Here is a 23,212-nt window from a genome sequence, read left to right on the forward strand (position 1 = left end):
GTTGGCAGCTAGGAAGGCAAATGCAATGTTAGCATTCATTTCGAGAGCACTAGAATACAAGAGCAGAGATGCACTACTGAGGCTGTATAAGCCCCTGCTCAGACCGCATTTGGAATATTGTGAGCAGTTTTGGGTCCCGTATCTAAGGAAGGATGTGCTGGCCTTGAAGAGGGTCCAGAGGTGATTTACAAGAAAGTTTGTGTTGTACAAGCAGTGTCATATGAGGAGCAGCTGAGGACACTGGGTCTGCACTCAATGGGAGTTTGGAAGGATGAGGGGGATCTCATTGGGACTTACAGAATACTGAGAGGCCTGGATAGAGTGGATGTGCAGATGTCATTTTCACTAGTAGGAGAGACAAGGACACAGCCTCCGATCAAAGGGACTTGAGAATTCAAATGAGGAGGATTTTTTCAGGTTGAGGGTGGTTAATCTGTGGAACTTACTGCTACAGAGGTCTGTGGAGGCCAAGTCATTGAGATTCTTTAAGACAAGATTGATAGGTTCCTGATTAGTAAGAGGATCAAGGCTACAGGGACAAGGCAGGTGATTGAGGTTGAGAAAGATACTATCCATTATTGAAGGAGGAGCAGACGCAATGGGCTGAATGGCCTAATTCTGGTCACCCTGCAACCCACCAGTAGTCACAAACTGACAGTGAAATGGGGCTTTCTCCAACCATGACTTTCACCAAGAAACACAGTGAAGTAGGTAGATCCAGCCTCCCGATGTGGCGTGATCATGTGGATTTTCAGAGTCTGTTAGCTGACAACAATACACACATTTCAAACATCTCCCTTGCCTTTTCTGGTCACATTCAATGGTTTGACCAGAATTTCAGTTTCAAATAAAATTAACTAATTGTTGTAGCAGAGTTTACTGTGGAAAATCCAAGTAATGATTTCATAAATCAAAATAATTTGTGTTGTGCAATAATGCTCAGTTGGGGACAGCACAATTTCATTCAGAAACCGGAAAATATGATAAAGTAGAAGTAAATGTGCAGAAACATCAGAAAACCATGATACATTTCAGCTGAAATAGTAGCTGAAGGCACATCCATCCAATCTGTACCCTTGAAAATGTGAGAAAGCAACTTGCAAAATTTGACTGACGTGCTGCAAATGGACAAAATGCAGGAACAAAGTGTTACAAAACAGAACCAAGTGGACAATGAGATGTGAGCAAGTGAGAATTTAAACTTCCAACCCAGTGGGTAACAGAGATAGGCTGTTTTTATTGCAGAGGCATTAGCTAAGTGTCTCAAACAGATAGCCACAAATACCTCATATCTTACTCTTGAAAACTGTACAGCTAAATGCTTACCAGGTGGGATCAAAGCAGAAATCCCATTGCACTCTATACAATATTCTCTTACAGGTAGTTCTTCTATAACATGGTGGTTGCATTCTTGTACCATTCCCCATTATCGAAAAATCCTGCTTTAGAAACAGCACTTAAAGTGGTGGTAATGTAATCGCGTTACAGCCAACGCACGTTTTAAACGTTGCCCCCAGTTCGTCAATTGAGCTACAGCAAATTTGGGTTAACGAAACGCATGTTATAGCGGAACGACCTGTAGATACAAGTCTCCGTACATGGTATATTGTATCTAAGGAGGATCACGTATCCTCAAGTTACAGATCATGAGGCTAGGTGTATATGCAATATTGTTTCTGACTGACTTTAACTTCCCAATAGTCTTAACATATAAACAATAATAGAAAAGTCACTTACCACAGTCTGACTCATCAGACCAGTCTCCACAGTCATCATCGCCATCACAATGGTATATATCAAGAATACAACGACCGTAAGCACATTGAAACTCCTCGACACTGCAGTTGGTAACAGGAACATCAGCAGCTAAAAGGAAATTGAAACAAAAAGATTGAAGGCTGTCTTAGTTAAATACACAACGTTATCTGGTAAACTACAGCACTCTGTCTAACTATCTGGTATATTTATTCAGATCATTCTAGAACGTTATTACAATCAAAATTTCCAATCCTTTTGACTTTGTTATCCCTTGTCCAGATGTGTAATGGACTCAGCCTGGTTTCTAGATGGCTCACTAGTTGGAAGCAAAGCTAACTATGAACCAAAATGAAATATGTAAGATGTTGTACTCATTGTTCCTCCTGCACGGATTCTCGAAGGGTTATATTTGTCTCAATTTTTTAAAATGAAAATTAAAAGAGCTTCTCAATTTAAAACACAATTGGCATACTTCCCAGACCCGAATTGGTCAGTGATGACGTACAAAGAAATAATCAGAAGTAGGTCATTTCGCTGGTTGGGTCTGCTCTGCTAGTCCAGAAGGTCATGGCTGACCTGATTGTGGCCTTAACTCCACTCTCCTTTCTACACCCAAACCCTCTGACTCCCTTGTCAATGAAGAACCCATTCTTCTCTGCCTGTAAAATATGCCATGTCCCAGCCTCCACTTCTCTCTGGACATGAGAATTATACAGACCAATGCCATGCAGAAAATAAAAGTTGTCATCTCCAACTTAAATGGGAGATACCTTATTTTCAAGCTTTATGTCCTGGTACTACTCCTGTCACAGAGGCAACATCCCTCTGTCAGCCACAGAGCCAGGCCCCTGCTCATTCTTCTAACCACAAATGGAAAACAGATTAAGCCATTTTCGCTGTATTGACCAGTTCTTCCTGCTGACAGGACATGTTGTAAAATTCTTCAGTTAATTGGCACATGTAGAGCAAATGTTGATCATTTTCTTCTGATATTAAAATGCTGTTGCACGATCTGAATACTGTCTTTTCAACAAACATACCACAACCATTACTAACCTACATTAACACCCATCAGTGCATGAGACAGTAAATGCAGTGTTTTAAGTGGTGCAGCTAAAATTATTTAATACAAATCTCCTCAAAACTTGGACTCAAACAGAAACAGCTGCCTCAGACCAAACAGGTTTGCAGCAAATGTTTGGTCTCATTGACTTGGAGTTTCTGTCAAGCAGAATACTCTGAACTTCCTGTCAAACTGTAAATACAAGACTGATGAAATGCACTGTAAATTCAGTTAATGGCTATATAACAGAGCACAAAATGTAATCAAACCTTTTAATACTGAGTGCAGTATAAAACAACTCTTAATGTGCACCCAATGATGAAAATCCTTCATGCCAGCAGAACATTCATTTTCTCAAGCTAATGAAATGTTGCATCATTTTACCAAAATTTATATTAAGCAAAATGGACAAGCTTAATGGTGGGAAATTCAACTCTTTCTTTCTCCCTCTCCTATGTTTATCATCAGTCAGAGTTGGAAGTGAAGAATAGAAAACCTCCCTCTATACCTTGAAGTACATCACAGGCCATCCATTACTCCATTGCTGTTCACATTCACATTTTCAACAATGCTGATATTTTTGCTTTTTGAAAATATATATTCCAGGATATTCCACCTCCTGCACTATATATACACATTAAAGAAGCAGATTAATTGTTTCATTTTTTTTCCTTTCGTGCTGAAACATTTTCTCACAGTTTATTTTTAAATGGATTCTAATTATTCCTGTTACCTAAAAATGACCGATTCCACATTACCTGGAAGGAAGTATTTGGCTCCAGATTAACCATCACAGAAATGTTAATGCTTTCATTATTAATCTACTGGTTCATACACAGTGACAGTGGTGAACACTTCATATTCTGGTGTAAAATTATGAAGAAAATCTGATTAAAATCACAGGTACAGACACAATGGGCCAAATGGCCTCCTTCTGTACGTAAAATTCTATGATTCCACGATGTAGAATCCATCATCGAAAATGGCTTTCTATATTTACATTGCACCCTGATCACTGAAGTCACCACCAGAGTTTGGGACTGGTTTTTTTAAGATTACATTACTTACAGTGTGGAAACAGGCCCTTCGGCCCAACAAGTCCACACCACCCCGCCGAAGCGCAACCCACCCATGCCCCTACATTTACCCCTTACCTAACACTACGGGCAATTTAGCATGGCCAATTCACCTGACCTGCACATCTTTGGACTGTGGGAGGAAACCAGAGCACCCGGAGGAAACCTACGCAGACACGGGGAGAACGTGCAAACTCCACACAGACAGTCGCCTGTGGCGGGAATTGAACCCGGGTCTCTGGCGCTGTGAGGCAGCAGTGCTAACCGCTGTGCCACCGTGCCGCCCACGGTTGTAGGTAATAGAATTTATGAATATCAGCGTTAGATTGGAGATGCACTGAAAAAGAATCATAAATAACAATCATAAACAGTATTTTGATTCTTGGTTTCATTGTTCCCCACGTTCAAACCAGTCAATAACATCTTGTAAGCAATATTAAATTCTTTCCCACACAAGCCCAATTGTTACCAATTTAATTTCCCTGCAGTTAACAATTATCAAAGTCTTAAGAAATGTGTTGTTCCTTTTGATCACAAGTTTTCTTGAATTCTGGGGTGTTGGTTTCTACTCGAGCCTACAATTACATGATTTACTGACAATTGCCGATGGGTGCCAAATGTTTGGCGGTATATGTTGAGTGATTCACAAATTACCCACCCCTGCCCAAGGCCTGTATTAAATCAAATGCTAATAAAATCTCAACAGATAAATATGTACCAATGTATTGCGAAAAGCCTGACAAACTCAAACAGTAGCTTTCATCTTTCTGGCCCACAAGGGGAGGCAAGAGACATCTCCACCTCGTCAAATCCACACATTTCCAACGCAAATACTAAGTAGATCAATTCATCTCAGAACAAATCATTTCAGCTGAGGCCTGAATTCAGCATAGCATCTGCTGTCACAGAAAGCAGCCCTTGCTGATCATCCTTAGGGATACAGTGAGGAAGCAAGTTTGACAGATGTCCGAAGGTGAGAACTGGTGGTGACGAGAACTCTTTGAAGTTCGGAAAATAAACCTGCTCCCCTGTGAACCGTTTTCCAACACTGTCTCACTTGACAGCTGCATTGTATCAAAAGAATGCAACTCTAATGAAAACAGTTACGGACCTGCACAAACTCCAAGCTCTCAGTTCTTATGCATACCACCTGCGTGCTAGAAATGAGAATATTCTGTGCTTTCCCCTTTCATATGAAGGCTTTGAACTTATGGTTTGTCTGGTGTCAACTATTCTACTGACGTTTGCTTAGCTATTGGTGAAAGCTGTGCACAGAAGCTGAACCAGTCCCAGCAGTGAGCTCCTCTTAAAATATGTTGCGTTTCCCTTGTTCCATCCTACCTATCCAGTGATCAAAAAAAATTGACCAAAAAATGGTGCCTGCACATCAGATCAAGCAACATAAGGCAGCTGCAATTTCACTGACCATATCATCAGAGAAAGGTATTATTCAGTCACATCAACTCTTCTATGTTTAGTTTGTTTCAAGTGTCAGATCACACACCCGCAGCCTCCTGAGGATGGAACTTTCCATTATCGCTTTTTGACAAGACCCAAGCGGTGTTGTTGAGATCTGAAATGTAATGTCTAAGAGCGAGCTGGAAGCAGACTCAATTGAGGACATTCCAAACTGGATGATGTTCTGAAAAGGGAGGAACTGTAGACTTTATATGGAAAAGGCAGGGGAATAGGAAGTGCTCATTCAAAAAGCAAAGCAGATAGGAAGGACTAGCCTAGGGGAGGCAATAGCCTAGTGATATCATTGCTTAGACTTTTAATTCAGAGGCCCAGCTACTGTTCTGGGGACCCAGGTTTGAATCCTGCCATGGCAGATATTAGAATTTGAATTCAATGAAAATCTGGAATTAGGAGTCTAAATGATGATCATGAGTCAATTGTCAGGAAAACCCATCTGGTGCACTAATGTCCTCGAGGGAAGGCAATTGCCATCCTTTCCTAGTCTGGGTGACATGTGTCTCCAGAACCACAGCAATGTGGTTGACTCTTAACTGCCCTCTGGGCAATTAGGGATGGGCAATAAATCCTGGCCCAGCCAGCAATTCCATGAATGAATAATATTTAAAAAAACTAGCGTTCTGTGCTGTAGCAATTCTGTGAAAGCTAGTTTTGCTAACTCTGTTGCTTTTTCAGTCTGTGAATGGACAGAAAGCCACAGCGTGCGATGGAGAAAGACAGGGACTCTGCTAGCCTTCAAAAACTCAAGAGCAAACTCTCCACTGAAACTACAGAGCTTGAAGCTGGAGTAAAGGAATGTGAGCTGAGAGCAGTCAGAAAACCCCACTCCTCCCTGCCCCCTCTCCCTTCAGCATTCTCTGGTTGTCCCACACTTTCTCTCATGAACAACGTTAGTAGCACTTCCACCTACAGCTAGTGAAGAAAATGACAAAGAGTAATAAAAGATAGGAAAATTGAAAGGAATAAATAAATAAGTTAAAGACAAAAATAACAGAGGCTAGTGGAAGAGAGATAATCATATTCCTATTATAAAGAGTCAATATTATATCCTTTTAATTTCCTGTAGACTATTTTTCAAATTAAAAGAAATTGAGATAAAATGGAGTGTTTCACTAATGAATAGCTCTATTTCCATAGCAAAGTGAGTGAGAGCTAATTATTGCTGCTTGATCTTTTGACATTAAAGTGTATGCAAGGAGCTGTTCATTGACCTGCGCTGCCCTTGTAATTCGTAATGTTCACAAATTGCTGATGGGATCATCAGTTCTTGTTAATCATTAAAACATGAGCAATGATGCATAAGGATACTAGTGTTTGTTTTTGCTTTTTGCAATTTATCTTTAAACAAGCTGCTGTTACACTCACCTTCTCCCAGAGTGATCTCAGGTAGTTTCTAGTTGGACATGGACCTCAAACATTTCTTCTTGGAGATGTGACTTAGTCACAAACATCTTGACATGTGAGGCTATGGGCTCAGTGCTGGAAAGTGGGATGAGTATAGATGTAGTGGGATTTAGTTTAGCTCAGTTGGCTGGACAGTTGGATTAGACGAAAGTGAGGACTGCAGATACCAGCTGGTTTGCAATGCATAGTGATGTCAACAGCAATAGTTCAAGTCCTACATCGGCTGAGGGCCGCCTTTCTGAACCTTTCCCCTTACCTGACCTCGGGTTAAACCACCACTGGCCTTCTCTCTCTCTCATGACAGAGCAGCCCTGTAGTCTGCTAAGTCTATGGTGACTTTATCTTACCCTTACCTTTAGAGCCGCGTTGACACTACAGACTTGATGGGCTGAAGGGCCTCCTCTTCTGTACTGTCTAATCCTAGGAACAGCCAAAGAAAATTGGTGACACAGGACAACTGTGCCCTGTAATTTTACAGCACCACGGTGAATAGTGTGGGAGGGAACGGGGAGGGTGGGGTGCGGTGGTGATGTAAAATCTGGAGCCATTCCAGGCTCCACTGGGGTTTTACCAACTGTAGGGTAAAGAAATGTCCTTAGGAGGTCAATAAATGGTCAATCAATCAACACTTTCTGTTGCTGCTGTGATTTTACCAGCAGCAAACGGTTACTTAAGTCACATGGGGAGACTTTTCCAGGGTAAGCTGGATAGCTTCCTGGGTCCAAAGCTCAGGAATCCTCTCCTTTAGCCTTTCTCTCTCACTCTCTCTCTCTCACACACACACTTTTACATGTACACTTATGCACACACACACACGCTTAAGATGCATCTTAAACCAAGTGTTTAAGTCAAATTTTAATGAATAATGTTCCTGCAAAGCCTAAGTGAATGTTTTATTACATCACAAAGGTGCACAGTAAATATAAACATTTGTTAATGTAGTAGAAAGAACTGCATTTATATACAGCCTGTCACTACCTCAGGTTGCCCAGGCAGGAAACTTTTGAGCATAGTCAGAGAGAAATACAGCAGCAAATCTGCACTAAAAGCAATGGGATTGTGATTCTGTCTTCCTTGTGATATGGGATGAAGGATAAATATTTACTTGGAGGAGAATACACATGCTTTCTGAGTAGCATTGTGAGCTGTACAAAAACTACAGAGGCCAGTAGAAAGTTGGAAGATATGTTCAGGTCTGTGAAACCTGTGGTGGCAGTGCTCCCACTGACTAAATCAGGGTTAACACCCACATATGGAGAGCAAACCAGTTTAAAACACAGTCTGTCTCCTTAAACCTGAATAATGGACACATTGAGATGCTGGACTGTGGGACAATGGTGAACCAGTTGAGTTTTTACAATGACCAGCTCCATGGTCCATACCAGCTTTTATTGCTACCAATGAACAAAACCAGGAATGTCACAGAATCACAGAAGTGTTCAGGTGCAGGATGAGGCCATTCACCTTATTGTAACTGCATTAGTTCTTCAAATGAACATCATTACCTGGTCCCAATTGCCTGTTTGTTCCCCAGACTTTGGCCATTATTTTAATCCAAATAATTATCCAATGCCTTCTTGAATGTTTCAATTGAATCTGCTGTAGTATCTTCCCAACACTCCTGATTGACCACACACCTCAACTCATTTATCTATGAAAAATCTATCAAACCCAGCCATAAATAAATTCAATGACACAGCTTTCACTAATTTCTGGGGAAGTGAATTCCACAGTCTGACAACCTATTGAGAATAAACAAAATCCCTCATCTCTACCAGAAAAGGGAAACCTTTCATTGCTCATTGCTGTACCCTAGTTCTGGCCTTCCCCCAAGGAGGGAAACATTCTTGAGGTTCCCTCATGTCATGCCAATTGATTGACCCCATTGTATAACCTTTTATTTGACGGAAGCAATGGACAGCATGGCTTATATGTGCACAGTCACAACAGGGAACACTGTCTCCTGGGAAACTTACTGCTTCTCCTGCAACTGCTCCACCTGCTGGCTGTGCTCAAAACAGTTGGATTTTATGACCCCAAAATTCCATTGGGATTATTCTAGTCTCCCATAGCAAAACAGTAGAACCCTCACAGAAACAGAGATGTTTCAGTGACATGTCATCTCTCCTGGTCCTAGGAGTCAACTGGTTCGAATACAAGAGGAACTTTTATCCATCACATTGATGGTCTTGAGTGTGATTGAAGATTGAGAATTCCCAACGGTGGAGGTTTTGACCTTGAGGATGATCAAGGTGCTGATACAGTGGTGGTAACCAGTACATCTATAAAGTCTCCACTCAGTTGTTGAAGGATCTTCCCAGTAGGATCCACATTCTCAAAGTAGCCTTTAGAGGAATCTGGTCCAACAGCAGCAAGGCCAGGATAGGCCACAGGTGCCAGTGCAATTCCACTCATGATTGTCAAGACTGGTGTTGGTAGGTAGGTAACCAAGTTGCATCATGGCAAGCACCACACCGGTTAGTTGAGGATTTGAATTGATGTTATTTAATTTATTACTCTCACATGTACTAAGGTACATCGAATAGTCTGGTCTCAAATGCTTTACAGGCAGATTGTACTATACAAGTGCATCAGGGTAACAGAACAGAGTACAAGATATAATGTTCCAGCTGCCGAGAAAGTGCAGAGAAAGATCAACATTAACATTTAAGAGGACCATTCAAAATTCAGATAACAGTGAGAAAGAAGCTGTTCTTCAATCTGTTTGCACATGTATTCACATTTTTATATCTTTTGCTTGCCAGAAGAGGGTGGAATAGACAGGCAGGAGGCTGGAAGAACACAGCAAGTCTGGCAACATCAGAAGGTGGAGAAGTCAACGTTTCAGAATGTAACCCTTCTGCAGGACTGGGGGTGGGTGGAGTGGGAGCTGCAGATAAAGGGGATGGCGGGGGCAGGGTGGTGAAGTGAGGATAGGTGAAGACAGTTTCCTGAAGAAGGGCTTATGCCCAAAACGTCGATTCTCCTGCTCCTTGAATGCTGCCTGACCTGCTGCGCTTTTCCAGCAACACATTTTTCAGGTAGAGGGTACAGCCCTGGTTGGTCAATGGGAGGAATGAATCTGGTTGGTGGCAGGGAGGAGTGAAAGGGATGGGGAGGGGCTGAGAAGGGAGTCAGGGGATGGGAAGGGAGGATATTTGAAATTGGAGAACTCAATGTTGAGTCCTTAGGGCTGTAGGCTACCCTGACGGAAGATGAGGTGTTGTTCCTCCAATCTGCGGTATGCTTCGTTATGGCAATAGAGGAGGCCAAGGATGGTCAAGTCAGAAAGGGAGCAGGAAGAGGAATTAAAATGGGTGATAACTGGGAGGCTTGGTTGGCCCTTGCGGGCCCAGCTGAGATGCTCGGTGTACTGTTCCCTAAGTTTATGTTTGGTCTCCCCGGGGTAGAGAAGACCATATCGGGAGCACCTGATGCAGTAAACTAGGTTGGAAGAGAGGCAGGTGAACCTCTGTCTCACCTGGAAGGGGTGGGGGGGCAAGCTATGTCAGTGGGGAGAACGGCACAAACCAAGGGCCATAGTCTTAAGGGTTTAGATGGAGAGGAATTTGTTAAGTGTGAACAAGACAATTTTCTCAATCAGTATGTCGATGTACCTACTAGAGAAGGTGCAAAACTTGACCTACTCTTGGGAAATCAGGCAGGGCAGGTGATTGAGGTGTCAGTGGGGGAGCACTTTGGGGCCAGCAACTATAATTCTATTAGATTTAAAATAGGGATGGAAAAGGATGGACCAGATCTAAAAGTTGAAGTTCTAAATTGGAGAAAGGCCAATTTTGACAGTATTAGGCAAGAACTTTCAAAAGCTGATTGGGGACAGATGTTCGCAGGTAAAGGGACGGCTGGAAAATGGGAAGCCTTCAGGAATGAGACAACGAGAATCCAGAGAAAGTATATTCCTGTTAGGGTGAAAGGAAAGGCTGGTAGGTATAGGGAATGCTGGATGACTAAAAAAATTGAGGGTTTGATTAAGAGAAAGGAAGCATATGTAAGGGAGAGATAGGATAGATCGAGTGAATCCTTAGAAGATTATAAAGGCAGTAGGAGTATACTTAAGAGGAAATCAGGAGGGCAAAAAGGGGACGTGAGATAGCTTTGGCAAACAGAATTAAGGAGAATCCAAAGGGTTTTTACAAATACGTTAAGGACAAAAGGGTAACAAGTGAGAGAATAGGGCCCCTCAAAGATCAACAAGGCGGCTTTGTGTGGAGCCGCAGAAAATGGGGAGATACTAAACAAATATTTTGCATCAGTACTTGCTGTGGAAAAGGATATGGAAGATATAGAATGTAGGGAAATAGATGGTGACACCTTGCAAAATGTCCATATTACAGAGGAGGAAGTGCTGGATGTCTTGACATGCATAAAGGTGGATAAATCCCCAGGACCTGATCAGGTGTACCCTAGAACTCTGTGGGAAGCTAGAGAAGTGATTGCTGGGCCTCTTGCTGAGATATTTGTATCATTGATAGTCACAGGTGAGGTGCCGGAAGACTGGAGGTTGGCTAATGTGGTGCCACTCTTTAAGAAGGGTGATAAGGACAAGCCAGGGAACTATAGACCAGTGAGCCTCACCTCGGTGGTGGGCAAGTTGTTGGAGGGAATCCTGAGGGACAAGACGTACAAGTATTTATGTCTCACAAACTTGATTGAGTTTTTTGAAGAAGTAACAAAGAGGATTGATGAGGGCAGAGCGGTAGATGTGATCTATATGAACTTCAGTAAGGTGTTCAACAAGGTTCCCCATGCGAGACTGTTTAGCAGGGTTAGGTCTCATGGAATACAGGGAGAGAACTAGCCATTTGGATACAGAAATGGCTCAAATTAGAAGACAGAAGGTGGTGGTGGAGGGTTGTTTTTCAGACTGGAGGCCTTTGACCAGTCGAGTGCCACAAGGATTGGTGCTGGGTCCACTACTTTTTGTCATTTACATAAATGATTTGGATGTGAGCATAAGAGGTACAGGTATTATGTTTGCTGATGACACCAAAATTGAAGGTGTGGTGGACTGCGAAGAAGGTTACGTCAGATTACAACAGGATGGGCCAATAGGCTGAGAAGTGGCAGATGGAGTTTAATTCAGATAAATGCGAGGTGCTGCATTTTGGGAAAGCAAATCTTAGCAGGACTTATACACTTAATGGTAATGTTCTGGGGAGTAGTGGAGTCACAGGTAGATAGGATAGTGAAGGCGGCGTTTGGTATGCTTTCTTTCATTAGTCAGAGTATTGAGTACAGGAGTTGGGAGTTCATGTTGCGGCTGTACAGGATATTGGTTAGGCCACTGTTGCAATATTGCATGCAGTTCTGGTCTCCTTCCTATCGGAAAGATGTTGCGAAACTTGAAAGGGTTCAGAAAAGATTTACAAGGATTTGAGTTATAGGGAGAGACTAAACAGGCTGGGGCTATTTTCTCTGGAGCATCAGAGGCTGAGGGGTGACCTTGTAAAGGTTTACAAAATTATGAGGGGCATGGATAGGATAAATAGACAAAGTCTCTTCCCTGGGGTCGGGGAGGGGTGCTGGCAGGTGGGACTAGATTGGGTTGGGATTTCTGGTCGGCATGGACGGGTTGGACCAAAGGGTCTGTTTCCGTGCTGTACATCTCTATGACTGTCGAAGGAAACGGTCCTTGCAGAAGACAGAGAGGGGTGGGGAGGAGATGTTCTTGGTAGTGGGGTATAATAGGAATTGGTGCAAATATTTAAGGATGATGTGTTGGTGGGGTGGTAGGTGAGGACAAGGGGGACTCTGTCTTTATTGCGTTTGGAGCAGGGGGGATTTAGAGCAGTGTAATGGGGAATTGAGGAGTTGGGGCACAGTGCCTGTGCAGGTACTGAAGACAGACTGTTCGACATTGCCGACAAAGAGGCAGATATAGCTGGGACCCATCCGAGTTCCCATGTCCACCCCCTAGGTTTGGAGGAAATGGGAGGATTTAAAGGAAAAGTTATTAAGGGTGAGGACCAGTTCGGCCAGGCGGAGAGGGTAGTGGTGGAGGGCTGTCTGGATGGGTCTGTTGGAGAGGAAGACATGGAGGTCCTGAAGGCCATCATTGTGGGGTATGGATGTGTAAAAGGACTGCATGTCCATAGTGAAGATAAAGTGCTGGGAGCCGGGAATCTGAAAGTTACTGAGGAGATGGACGGTGTGGTTGGTGTCACAGATGTAGGTGGGTCGTGCTTGAACCAAGGGGGAGAGGATTGAGTCGAAGTTGGACGAGATGAGTTCAGTGGGGCAGGAGCATGCTGAGATGATGGGTCAGCCAGGGTAGTTGGCCTTGTGGAGCAGGTAGAACCGGACAGTGCAGGGCTGGGGGACTATGAGCTTGGAGGCAGTGGAGGGAAGATCACCGAAGGCAACGAGGGCACGGACGGTGCAGGTGATTTTGGCATGATGGATCTCAGTGGGGATGTGGGCAAGGGGAAGTTAGGACGTGGTGTCAGACAGTTGGCGTTCAGCCTCTGCAACACAGAGGTCCAATCTCACCACTGCCCTGCCTTTGTCAGCGGGTCTGATGGTGAGCCAGGGGTTGGTGTGTAGTGAGTAGAGTGCTGCACGTTCGGAGGTGGTGAGGTTGGAGTGGGTGAGGGGTAGAGAAATTGAAGCAGTCAATGTTACGTCGACAGTCTGCAATGAAGAGGTCTAGGGTGGGTACAAGGCCGTCAGGTGGTGACCAAATGAAGAGAGTATAACCGAAGTGGGAAAGGTCTTTGATTAAAATGGTTGCTTTCCCAAGTCAGTGGGAAATATAGATGGATTCAATGGATAGAAGGCTGGTTAGCATAATGGATTGGGCTGTATTCATATCTCTCTGTAGTTCCTGCAGCCTTGAGAAGAGCAGTTGCCAAACCACACTCTGATGCATCCAGATAGGATGCTTTCTATGGTGTATCTATAAAAATTTGGAAGAGTCTTTATGGACGTGCCAAATTTCCTTACCCTCCTGAGGTAACATTTAAAGAGAGGTTTACAACAGAGAGGTGAAGAGACAAAGAGAATTAGGGAGGATGTCCCAAAGGTAATGCAGTGAAAATCTGCACCAAATATCTGGTCTGACCAAATTTGGAGTGTTGTGCGCAGTTTTGGGCCCCATATCTCAGGAAGGATGTACTGGCCTTGGACATGTTCTGAGGAAATTCATGAGAATGGTCCCAGCTTAACATATGAGGAACATCTGAGGACTCGATCGAGTTTAGAAGGACGAGGGGGGATCTAATTGGAACATTCAGAATACTGAATGGCCTGGACAGAGTAGATGTTATAAAGATGTTTCCATTGGTAGGACAGACTAGGACCTGAGGGCACAGCCTTAGAGTGAAGTGAAGATCTTTTAGAACTGAGATAAGGAGAAATGTCTTCAGCCAGGTTGGTGAATCTATGGGATTCATTGCCACAGCAGGCTGTGGAAGCCAGGTTATTGAGTATATTTAAAACTGAGATAGATAGGTTCTTGAGTATCAAGGAGATCAAGGGTTAATGGGGAGAAAGCGGGAAAATGAGGTTGAGAAACTTATCAGCCATGATTGAATGGTGGAGCAGACTTGATGGGCTGAATGGCCTAATTTCTGCTCCTATGTCTTCTTGTCTAATATCATTCTCATTAATGATCAGAAGAATATTTGGTCCCTGGGATACACCAGCACTTGGTATTTATATCCCTGATTTTCAACATTCCCTATGGTTATGGGTAAATTACAAATTCCATCGGCCAGTGTTTTTATTCTTTAATAGATTGCTTACTGTTGTATGACTCAATACAGAACTCCAATCAGAAATTACAGGAGATTTGGATTTAGATAATGCCTTTCATGTCCTCAGGATGTCCTATAATGCTTTACACCCAATGAAATACTTTTGAAGTCTAGTCACTATCGTAATATTATTGTAATCACTTCCATTAAAATTGAACATTGTGTCCTCAGCTGTCAGGCCATCAGATGTATTAAGTAAATTGTAAAAGAGATTCACTGAAATCCTCGTGGGTTGGTTCGTTGGACATAGACAGGACAGCTAGCGTAAAATCTACATACCCATAACATCTACCATCTGTTATATGCCAGCAACTGTAACCCATGTTGAAAGCACTGGATTTTCATTCAAATTAAACAAAATTAGTTTAATTGTGGCAGACTATCTACAATGAGCTTTCTCCAGAGCTGGAATCATAGTTGCAGATTCAGTCAAGATAAATTAAGATTTTTTCCCCTGCATGTTGTTAACAGACTAGTTTCAAATCAGTCCAATGAGAGAGAACCATTCTCATCCGTAACAGAAGCTCATTATCTGTACAATGGTGCCTTTATCTCTCTAGATCAAAGAAATACTTGATTTTGCTCTGAGCCGGAGACCCCACTGGGCTTAGATTCCCACTCCTTTGATGTCCTCATTAGCCTGAATGACTTATAGACAGTTTCCAGCATCTAATAAAGTTCATTTCAGCTCCGAGTGCAAAAGTACTTCTACATTTTTGATTTTAATCCAAATGTAATTTTACCAAAGAGAGCAGCCACATTAACCTTGGTATAAAATTTGACTCTAACAGTGTGACAAACCAATGGAATGAATAAATTTACTTAATGCATTTTTACTTGCTACCTTGAAAAGAAAACTGAACTTGGTATCTGAGCAGAAATAAAGTGAGTATTTTTTCTAAATTGAGCACAGTGTCAAAAATTTCACAACGTCCAATTTTTAAAGGTCCTACCGAATTTCAAAAAAGAATTTTGGTAGCATGGTCTTGTTTGAGAAATTGCCAAGTGTAATGATTCTCTCCTTCATCATTTCAATGTTTCTGCTTGGTACAGAAAGTCTTTATCACAAAGAAAACCTGACTGTTTCACTACACACATCAGAGTTTGGTGTGATCTGGTTTCTTGTGATTTCAATTACAAAAAAAACGCTTATTCAAAACTTTATTTTCTATTTGGGCAAGTTAGGGCAACTGTCAAATTACGTGTGCAAGAACGTCTCACTGAAAATATTTAGGAATGTTATGCGCAATGCTTAATAAAATAGTGTAAGGGAAAGTATAAAGATTCACCAGCCATTTAGATCTTCAGTTGAAATTCTGGACCATCGGAAGTATCTTAATACGTACTGTTGTGGCATCAGTTAGCTGAAAGCCATAACTTGCAGTTAGGTGACATCATAATGACTTCTTCTTCTTAGAATCATAGTTGACTTTCTTCTGCTCTAGTTTGTTGTGTTCGGAGTTGGTTCATAACTTGCATACTCAGCCACATAAATAATGTTGCACTACACAATTGCCAGGCAATGACCATCTCTAATAAGAGACAATCTGATCACCATCTCTTGACATTCAATGGCGTTACTGTCACAGAATCACCCCACTATCAACTTCCTGGGGTTTACCACTGACCAGAAACTGAACTAGACTAGCCGTATCATAACAATGGCTACAAGAGGAGGTCAGAAGCTAGGAATACTGCAGCAAGTAACTCACCTCCTGACTCTCCAGAGTCTGTCAACTATCTAGAGGCACAAGACAGAAGTATGAGGGATTGCTCTCCACTTGTCTGAATGGTGCAGCTCCACCAACACTCAAGAAGCTTGATACCATCCAGGACAAAATAACTGCCTTGATTGGCGCCACATCCACGAGCATCCATTCCCCCCATCACTGACGCTGTGTGGCAGCAGTGTTTCCTATCTACAAGATGCCTTGCAGAAATTCACCCAAACTCCTTAGATAGCACCTTCAAAACCCATGATCATTTCCCTCTAGAAGAATAAGGGCACCAGATACATGGAAACACCAAGTTCCCCTCCAAGTTGCACACCATCCTGACTTGGAAATCTATTACTGTTCCTTCTGTATTGCTGGGTCAAGACGTTGGAATTCCCTTTCCAATGCCATTGTGCGTCAATCTGTAGAGCCCATGGACTGCAGCAGTTTAAGAAGGTAGCTCACCACCATGTCCTCAAGGGTAACTAAAAGTACATACTAAAGCGACCACCAGTTGCTCCTTTCTTCCCAAAATAATACTTACGACAGCCTTCTTCATCTGAACCATCTTTGCAATCTGTGTCTCCATCACAATACCAATGTTCTGCAATGCAACTGCCATCATTGCAGCGAAATTCTTTGTCAGAACATTTTCTCATGTCTGTAACAGGAAAACAAAATTAAAAATGCATCAGCAGTGCTGAACAACAATTGGCCAATAGGTCAGTGATTTTCGCAAAGAATCAAGCAATAGATTACTGTTACTAATTCCGTTAGACAAAGACTCCACAAAGACCTGGTTGTGATTTAAAATTAGGCTTCTGGCAGCAGAAACTTGACATTATGCTTCTGTTCAAAAACTGGTTGACCACAAATAGGGTTGAACTCACCGCACTGTTCATCACTGTTGTCTCCACAGTCATTGTCCCCATCACAATGCCACAGACTACGTATGCAATAACCATTCTGGCAGTGAAATTCATCTTCCTCACACTCTCGAGGTGCTAGAATACAAAACATAAGCGGAACTGAATTGCCAGGAATACAACTGCTGGTAATTTTGTGAGCAGTGTTGCAGAGCTAACCATATTCATTGGAGATTACTGCGATTCTTTCACACTGTTAGATATTTCAGCCTTTTCTGGTCATCTGGCTGAGAATCATTAAGTTAGAAAAATTTTCAAATGTGCATATAAAATTAGGCATCCTGTTACATCTTTTAATTTGCCATGTTGCAAATTTTTGTATCCAAATTTTAAAATTTCTTTTACAAACACACTATTCTGATACTGGCAATCAGATTCCAACTCGAATGTCTGAGGTGTGATGTAAAAGTTGCAGTAATGACTTGTTTCACATTGACCTGTTTAATACAGCCATGAGTTGTCTTTAGTGACTGTTAATTAAGCTCTCGGCTCTCTAAAGAGGCCTTATAATTCAGTTCAGATCTCTGACTCAGGTGTTGTATTTGGATTGCACAGTCTGAGCTTGGGCAATGTGCCTGAATTCTCAGGGTGTATCAAGGTGCCTGTCAAAAAGATTGTACAAATGGACTATTTTTTCCTGTGCAATTTCTATTTTCAAAAGCCCTTTTGGAGAACAGCTGGAGGACAAATTTCAAAATCTTTCTTCAGGTCAAATTTAAATTCAGCATTTTTTTTTAGTAGTTCTGCTCCTGGGGATATGAGAGAGAGAAGAAATTACAGCTTCTTATTTACTTGTAGTTGCTTTTCATGTTCGATAAAGCAACAAGGATGGACCATTTCTAATTGTTAGCGGCTTCCAGACAGAGACGGGTGAGAAAATAATTTTCCCTCATTTAATTCGAAACTCAAATTAAAAGCAAATGAGTTGAACTTTGAGGGCTCCAGTTGAAATCAGTATTTTCTTTGATGTCTATGTTTTCTTTTAGCTGTGAGAAGCCAAGACAGAGGGATATAAAAGCATCGTTGTGCTACTGAGACTTTATAAAGCTCTGGTTAGGCCCCATTTGGAGTACTGTGTCCAGTTTTGGTCCACACACCTCAGGAAGGACATAGTGATACTGGAGCGTGTCCAGCGGAGATTCACACGGATGATCCCTGGAATGGTAGGTCTAACGTACGAGGAACGGCTGAGGATCCTGGGATTGTATTCATTGGAGTTTAGAAGATTAAGGAGCGATCCAATAGAAACTTACAAGATAATATATGGCTTGGAAAGGGTGGACGCTAGGAAATTGTTTCCGTTAGGCGAGGAGACTAGAACCCGTGGACACAGCCTTAGAATTAGAGGGGGATTCAGAACAGAAATGTGGAGACATTTCTTCAGCCAGAGAGTGGTGGGCCTGTGGAATTCATTGCCGCAGAGTGCAGTGGAGGCCGGGACGCTAAATGTCTTCAAGGCAGAGATTGATAAATTCTTGATGTCACAAGGAATGAAGGGCTATGGGGAGAATGCGGGTAAGTGGAGTTGAAATGCCCATCAGCCATGATTGAATGACGGAGTGGACTCGATGGGCCGAATGGCCTTACTTCCACTCCTACGTCTTATCATCTTATGGTCTTATAAAAAAACAGACGCCAACACGACACATCACAATCAATATTTACAGATATCCCTTAGAAAGTCATAAGTATCCTCAACTGAAAGGTCAGGGCCCTGGTTTGCTCTTGCCCTTCACTACAGACACCTATCGAGACACAGTGTGAATCAAACTCACCCTGCAAAGCTGCACTTCTTACCAACCCTTAGTGAGACAGCACCTGGAGGAATGGCTACAGTTTTAGTTCCCTCATCTAAGGAAGGATGAACTCTCAGAGGGAGGGTAGCGAAGAGTCACCTGATTAATTCACAAGATGGCAGGATTGCCTGAGAAGGAAACACTGAAGAAACTAAGCCTGCCTTCCCTGGAGATTCAAAGAATGACAGGTACTCTCTTTGAGAGTCACAAAATTCTTAGACGGCATGGCAAGGTAGATGTGAAAAGGATGATTTCTGTGGTTGATAAATCTAGAACTGGGAACACAGTCTCCGATTAAAGAGCAGGCCATTTAAGAATGAGATCAAGAGGAATTTCTTGACTAGACACTAGTGAATCATTGAAATTCTCTACCCCAGAGGAAGCTCAATCATTATGTGCGTTCAAATCAGAGATCGATAGATTTGTGGATGCTAATTATATCAAAGGATGGTGGGTGGGGGTAGGGAATGGCAAATAGGTGTTTTGTCAATCAATGGGTGTAACGATTCACTTCTATTCCCTACATTCCTAGCCAGTTGTGTCAAACCCTAGTCCTATCTCCCATTGTTCTGCCGAACGTCAGATTCCTGCTTCCTAATGATATGGGATCAAAAGACTCCCTCCTGGAAAACTGCTGCCCCATTTGTATCAAACCCCGAGGACATTTCCAAGGTTACAAGTGACCTGTGTAATCTCCAAATGCTACAACAGAGCGAAATTGCCCCTCCTCCCAGCTAAACCTAATTTCCACTCCTCAGTTCTGCTGAATTTCAGTTATCTGCCTCCATCTGACATATCTTGTACATCGCCTTGCAGTTTTAAACATGCCACTGGTTAGAAATCACAGAATAGGAACAGTATTGTGTGTAAAAAGCTACAATTCATTCATTTACAATTTCCGTGAAATTCAATACCTAAAGCACCAGCAATGTCACAGGACAGATTTAAATAAAAATGAAATTGGCATCCTTCATCAACAACTTCATCATCTTCTAAATAAGTGCCCCCTGACAATGGGCCTCTTTATGGTCTAATTATCCCAATTATTGTAAAAATGCAAATCCTCTGACACAAATGAGCAATATCATGAGTTATCCACTATTCTTTTTAAAATTGATTTATGGGATGTGGACACTCACCATGCCGGCTTTGAAATACAAACAGAAAGTGCTGGAGAAACTCAACAGGTCTGGTAGCACATGTGGAGAGTTAACATTGTGACGCTTTTTCAGAACAGATATTGATCCTCCTCCTGTGTCACCAGGACAAAATCCCTTCCCAACAGCATTGTGGGTGTACCTACACCAGATTGACTACAGTGGTGTTAGAAGGCAAATGGGACTAGATTTACTTAGGTGGCAAGGTGGTTCAGTGGTTAGCATTGCTGCCTCACAGGGCCAGGGAACTGGGTTTAATTCCTGCCTCAAGTGACTGTCTGTATGGAGTTTGCACATTCTCCCCATGTCTCTTGGGTTTCCTCCAGGTGCTTCGGTTTCCTCCTACAATCCAAAGATGTGCAGGTCAGGTGAATTGGTCAGGGGTAATTATAGGGTGGGCAAATGGATTTAGGTGGGCTGCTCTTCGGAGGGTCAGTGTGGACTTGTTGGGCTGAAGGCCTGTGTCCATACGTAGGGAATCTAATCTAATCCAGTCAGCTTGAACGAGTTGGACCTAAGGGTCTGTTTCCGTGCTGTATATCTCTATGACCTTAAATGGAAGTCACTGAGAACAGGGGATGGGGGAATCTCGACTGGTCAGAATTGGGGGTATTTGTGAATGATTGTGCAGTATTCACTTCCAGTCACTGCTCTTTAGCTGACATGAACCAAGACTTGGATAATAATAATTAGGGTCTACCTGAAAGGAGACAAATACGATTCATGCAACATATGTGCCAGATAATGGCTATCACCAACAAGAAAGAGTCTAATGGCATTACAAATCAATGTACACAAAAAACGCTAACATCCATTACTATCAACACACTGGGGATTACCATTTTTCAGAAACTTAACTCAATTAGCCACATGAATACTGCAACTACAAGAGGAGGCAAGGGATCCTTGATCTACAGTCAAATGCTGACTTTGAAGTTGAAGGAAATCACCCTGACCTCACCTCTGGGGTAATTATAGGTGAGCCTGTAACAAAACTCAAAGCAGCATGGACCAGACAGAAGCCAAAGCCAACATCAGGAAGTTGGTTAACGGTGAACTACGGCAGCTCGATTCCACTGTCAACAACGCCACTTCCTGCTGAGGTGGTGCTAATTGGCCAGGTTAGATTTGCCGGCTGTCTGCAAATTGCTCAACCTTTCCTCTTTGTTTGACAGACACCAACGCTGTAACTTATTGGAACAGTTTCGCTAGAGGCACAGCAAATTCCTCATAATGTTAACCATCCTGCATCTTTGTGCACTTAGCAACTTTTCCTATTATGCATTCCCATGGCCATATAAACAATGAAAAACGTCAGGATAGATTGGTCAACAGTAAGTATTTCTTCCCCAGTAAGGAAGCTATTGTAATATCAATACTGGTCGGACAGTGTAATTACAGCAAGGCAAGTTTACAAGGCCATTTCCATCATAAATAGCAATAAACAGGCACTGACAATTTTATAAAGATGAATTTGAATTAAAAAGTAGCCTGAATTATTTTTTACCTATCTTGAACTTTCTATTCCTCTGTCTCTCGGTCCGTTTTGCCATGAAGGCCACACTTGGTTCTTGACTTCTCATGTGCAACGCCTTGGGAGATGAGCTGGTAATTATTAAATCACTTACATCTGTCCACACCCTGCTGTTAGCCTTTTCCATTATAAATTCCATGTCCACATACAGAAGGCAAACTGCCCATGTAAACATATTATGTGTTAATTATACCCTCTGCTACTAGAGTGTCAACACTGGTGGGAGAGCCAGACGATAGTGTGAGAAATCTATAAAGTCAGTTCACAGCACAAGCATGGCCAAAGGAATTTATATAAATTGGGGAGGGGGGGGATTGAATTCTATCTGTATCCCCTGTTTCAACTATTCCTCAGTTATATTCCCATTTTACCTTCAGACATACTTGCTTTTAGCTCATATGCAACTGCCATGGGAGACTGACTACTGTATAATGACAGGAAATGTAATAAATTTTAACTTTGCTCTTGAACTGGAATCATTTACAGAAGAACAATAGCTGTGCTGTTACGCATTTACTTTAGGAAGCCAGTCTCTCTGGGTATACTAGCTTATACTTTTGTGCAAAACCCCATTGGCAAGATAAGGCATAATTGCACAGGACCAGCTGAGCATATTTGCATTGATAAAACTGAGACCATAATCCCAAGTGTTCAAAATGCCACTGGGAGGACAGTACTTACTTATGAGAATTAATTAACACTATACAGTGTCGCTACGGATTAGATCTGCATCTGCATTACAGTGCAGACATGCTCACCATGTCACACCCTGTGATGTGCTGCAGACTTTCATACAAGTAGACTACACAATATTCATGCTTTTTCTCTTCAAAGCATATAATGTATATTCTTATGAGACACCACCTCATTTCTAATGCAGCTATGTATTCTTCTGTAAACAATATTTTTGCATTAAGCAACAATTCGACTTCTGCAGAGATCGATATCTTATCAGATCTGCATGGCCTCACTGTTGGACCAATGTTCAAATTACTAGCTTGATTAAAATGGCAGGCTTATTGAATGATTTCCAAGCCAGATGGAGGAGTATGAATCTCGAAAATTCCTTTTTCCCAATTGTAGGTTTATCTATAGAGTATGGCATTACAAATCTCTGCTTCTTACCTACCAGCAGTCATCTTTTATACCCAATTAGTAAATCAATTAAGAGAGTTTTGAGCAACTTTTAAAAAAGAATGATGATCAAATAAATAAAATGAATAATCCTGGAACGGGTAGCAGTATTTCTTTATACACTTGCGTAAATAGAGTCATGGAGTCATACAGCACGGAAACAGACCCTTCGGTCCAACAAGTCCACACTGACCATGTTCCCAAACTAACTGAGTCTCACCTGCTTGCGCTTGGCCCATATTCCTATTAACTTTTCCTATTCATGTACTTAGCTGAATGTCTTTCAAACCTTGTCACTGTACCTGCATCCGCCACTTCCTCTGGAAGTTCATTCCAAGCATAAGCCACTCTAAAAAGTTGCCCTTCTTGTTCTTTTTAAACTTTCTCCTCTCACCATA

At 42.2% G+C, this 23,212-nt stretch overlaps 1 protein-coding gene across 5 annotated transcripts in view; it reads right to left on the minus strand.

The window, feature by feature from the left end:
* lrp4 (low density lipoprotein receptor-related protein 4) overlaps positions 1–23,212 on the minus strand; it is a 399,766-nt gene that overhangs the window by 115,889 nt on the left and 260,665 nt on the right. For 4 of the 5 annotated variants that reach the window (XM_043705466.1, XM_043705468.1, XM_043705465.1 and 1 more), the window contains exons 4-6: positions 17,158–17,271; positions 16,812–16,934; positions 1,738–1,866 (exon numbers count right to left, since the gene is read on the minus strand). In XM_043705466.1, coding sequence (XP_043561401.1) covers positions 1,738–1,866; positions 16,812–16,934; positions 17,158–17,271 — 366 coding nt within the window. The remainder of the gene's footprint in view (positions 1–1,737; positions 1,867–16,811; positions 16,935–17,157; positions 17,272–23,212) is intronic. The other variant, XM_043705467.1, reaches the window with a different exon arrangement.

The sequence above is a fragment of the Chiloscyllium plagiosum genome, chromosome 16 (assembly GCF_004010195.1).
Source record: "Chiloscyllium plagiosum isolate BGI_BamShark_2017 chromosome 16, ASM401019v2, whole genome shotgun sequence".
In the NCBI taxonomy this organism is placed as follows: domain Eukaryota; kingdom Metazoa; phylum Chordata; class Chondrichthyes; order Orectolobiformes; family Hemiscylliidae; genus Chiloscyllium; species Chiloscyllium plagiosum.